Source organism: Liolophura sinensis, chromosome 7 (genome assembly GCF_032854445.1).
Source record: "Liolophura sinensis isolate JHLJ2023 chromosome 7, CUHK_Ljap_v2, whole genome shotgun sequence".
Classification (NCBI taxonomy): Eukaryota; Metazoa; Mollusca; class Polyplacophora; order Chitonida; family Chitonidae; genus Liolophura; species Liolophura sinensis.
This window is the reverse complement of record NC_088301.1, coordinates 23,048,036-23,049,996: the sequence shown is the minus strand read 5'-3', so window position 1 is coordinate 23,049,996 and position 1,961 is coordinate 23,048,036. Positions and strand designations below refer to the sequence as shown.

The following is a 1,961-nucleotide window of genomic DNA, read 5'->3' as shown; positions in this document are numbered from 1 at the left end:
TTAATCTGGCCCTGACTAGGATAGTGAATTAAAACTTGTCCACAATGGTATAGAATATTATTTAACATGCTCCTTGCATGATCACGGCCGATTTCAAACTGATCATTGAAATGGCTCAATCGGAGGTGTAAAAAATACGTACTTATGCCTTTTTATAGTTGAAAAGTGTAACAGTCCTCGCGAGATTAAGTATATACGTACGGGAATTATTAAGTTGATGTGGGTTCCCTAAGCCTCTATCATGTTTCCTTGCCACATCAGAATGGCTCTCGTCTTGCATTAAATAACAAAACTATCCGTTCAATCGCATGAAAAAATATAATTTGTGAACTGAAAGTAAATATCCACAATTAGTTGTAAAGCCTGAATACAATTATATTGACAAGATTTTGGGTTACATGTAAGCCTTGTTTATTTTGTTTCATGTAGGGAAATTTCCTGAGAATCTGGCCATACCGTGGAAACTTGAGGAGAGACTTGATTTGTACACCTTCTGAAAAGACATACCATGGCAGTCGCAAACCCACAACGTGATTTTCAGGTGATTGAGAAGGAGGATGCCAAAGAAGCTATGGAGTACGTGCAGAAACATGGCGTGTCCAACCTATCGACGTATCTTAAACACAAAATTGAACAATGGAAGGAAGTTGCCATTAACGTAGGTATCGTGGGCGAGGCAGGGGTGGGCAAGTCCAGTTTTATCAACACTGTGAGGAACTTGAACGGTGATGATGAAGGGGCCGCCCCTGTCGGGGTCGTGGAGACTACCACAGAACCTACACCCTACCCGCACCCGTTTAACTCTAAAGTCATCTTCTGGGATTTGCCCGGCGTTGGCACACTCCGCTACCCAAAGGAATACTATCTGGAAGCAATTGGTGTGGAAAGATATGATTTTTTCGTCATCCTCTCAGATCGTCGCTTTACCAGTCACGATGGATGGCTTGCCGAGATGCTGCTACAACGCAAGAAACCTTTCTTCTTTGTGCGTACGAAATTTGATGAAGCCATTGAAGATCAATCAGAGATAGATCCGGAAGTGATTCGCCATAAAATAGTAACAGATGCTCATAGAAGCCTAAAAGCGTTGAAACTTAAAAACTGTCAGATTTATGTGATATCAAACTTCGAACCAGACAGCTTTGAGTTTCCCATCCTCATGGACAGTATATTCATGACTTTGCCCGATCTCAAATCCCAGGCGATGGTGTTCACACTTGGAACCTTCTGCCACAGTGTCATCAAGGAGAAGAAAACTTTTCTAAAATCTAGGATATGGAAAGTTGCCACTCTCTCTGCGGCGGGTGGAGCGATACCTATCCCGGGCTTGGATATTGGTGTGGACATCACTTTACTTGTCTTCGAGACAAAGTTTTACCTGGAGCAGTTGGGCTTAGACGACGATTCTATGACGCACTTGGCGGAGAGAACCGGAACTACAGTCGACTATTACAAAGACGCCATCATTAAATCGAGAAGTATCTTATTGGCACGGGGTGGAATAACATCCACAATAAAAGGAATCATTTTGAAGCAAGCCTTAAAAAACTGTCCAAGGAAATTTTTAAAATGGATTCCTTTTATTGGGTCAGTTGTGAATGCGGCAACCTCCTTTGGCACGACGTACTATTTTTTAGATAAGCTCATCGAGGACCTATCCACGGATGCGCATTCCGTGCTTGACCGTGTCACACAGAGACAGGTTGGAAATGCTACACGTATTGACTAGTAAAATTCGCAAGCTATTCTTGCGCACATCGTGATTTGACGTTTCCCGCTCAGAGATTCGGACGTAAGGTTTGCTGGTCACCCACACTCTGTCTTGAGATATCTATGAAGCCATGGAAAAGAATAACGCCCCCAAAATGATGTTCATAGGATTGAATTATGACCAGTTGTTTTAAACCATTCTATAGTGATGAAGACTGGCTGGTTCAGTTCGTTTCTGTTTTCGAATTGAA

General features: G+C 42.5%; 1 protein-coding gene across 1 annotated transcript; it reads left to right on the top strand.

The window, feature by feature from the left end:
• Window positions 1-952: 952 nt before the first annotated feature.
• Window positions 953-1,729, top strand: LOC135470747 (interferon-inducible GTPase 5-like). The gene has a single exon (XM_064749786.1). The coding sequence runs from the start codon at window positions 953-955 to the stop codon at window positions 1,727-1,729; it is 777 nt and encodes a 258-aa protein (XP_064605856.1).
• The last annotated feature ends 232 nt before the right edge of the window (window positions 1,730-1,961 follow it).

Coding starts and splice junctions, on each gene's coding strand:
- LOC135470747 (XM_064749786.1), top strand. CDS start 953: ATGCTGCTACAACGCAAGAAACCTTTCTTCTTTGTGCGTACGAAATTT.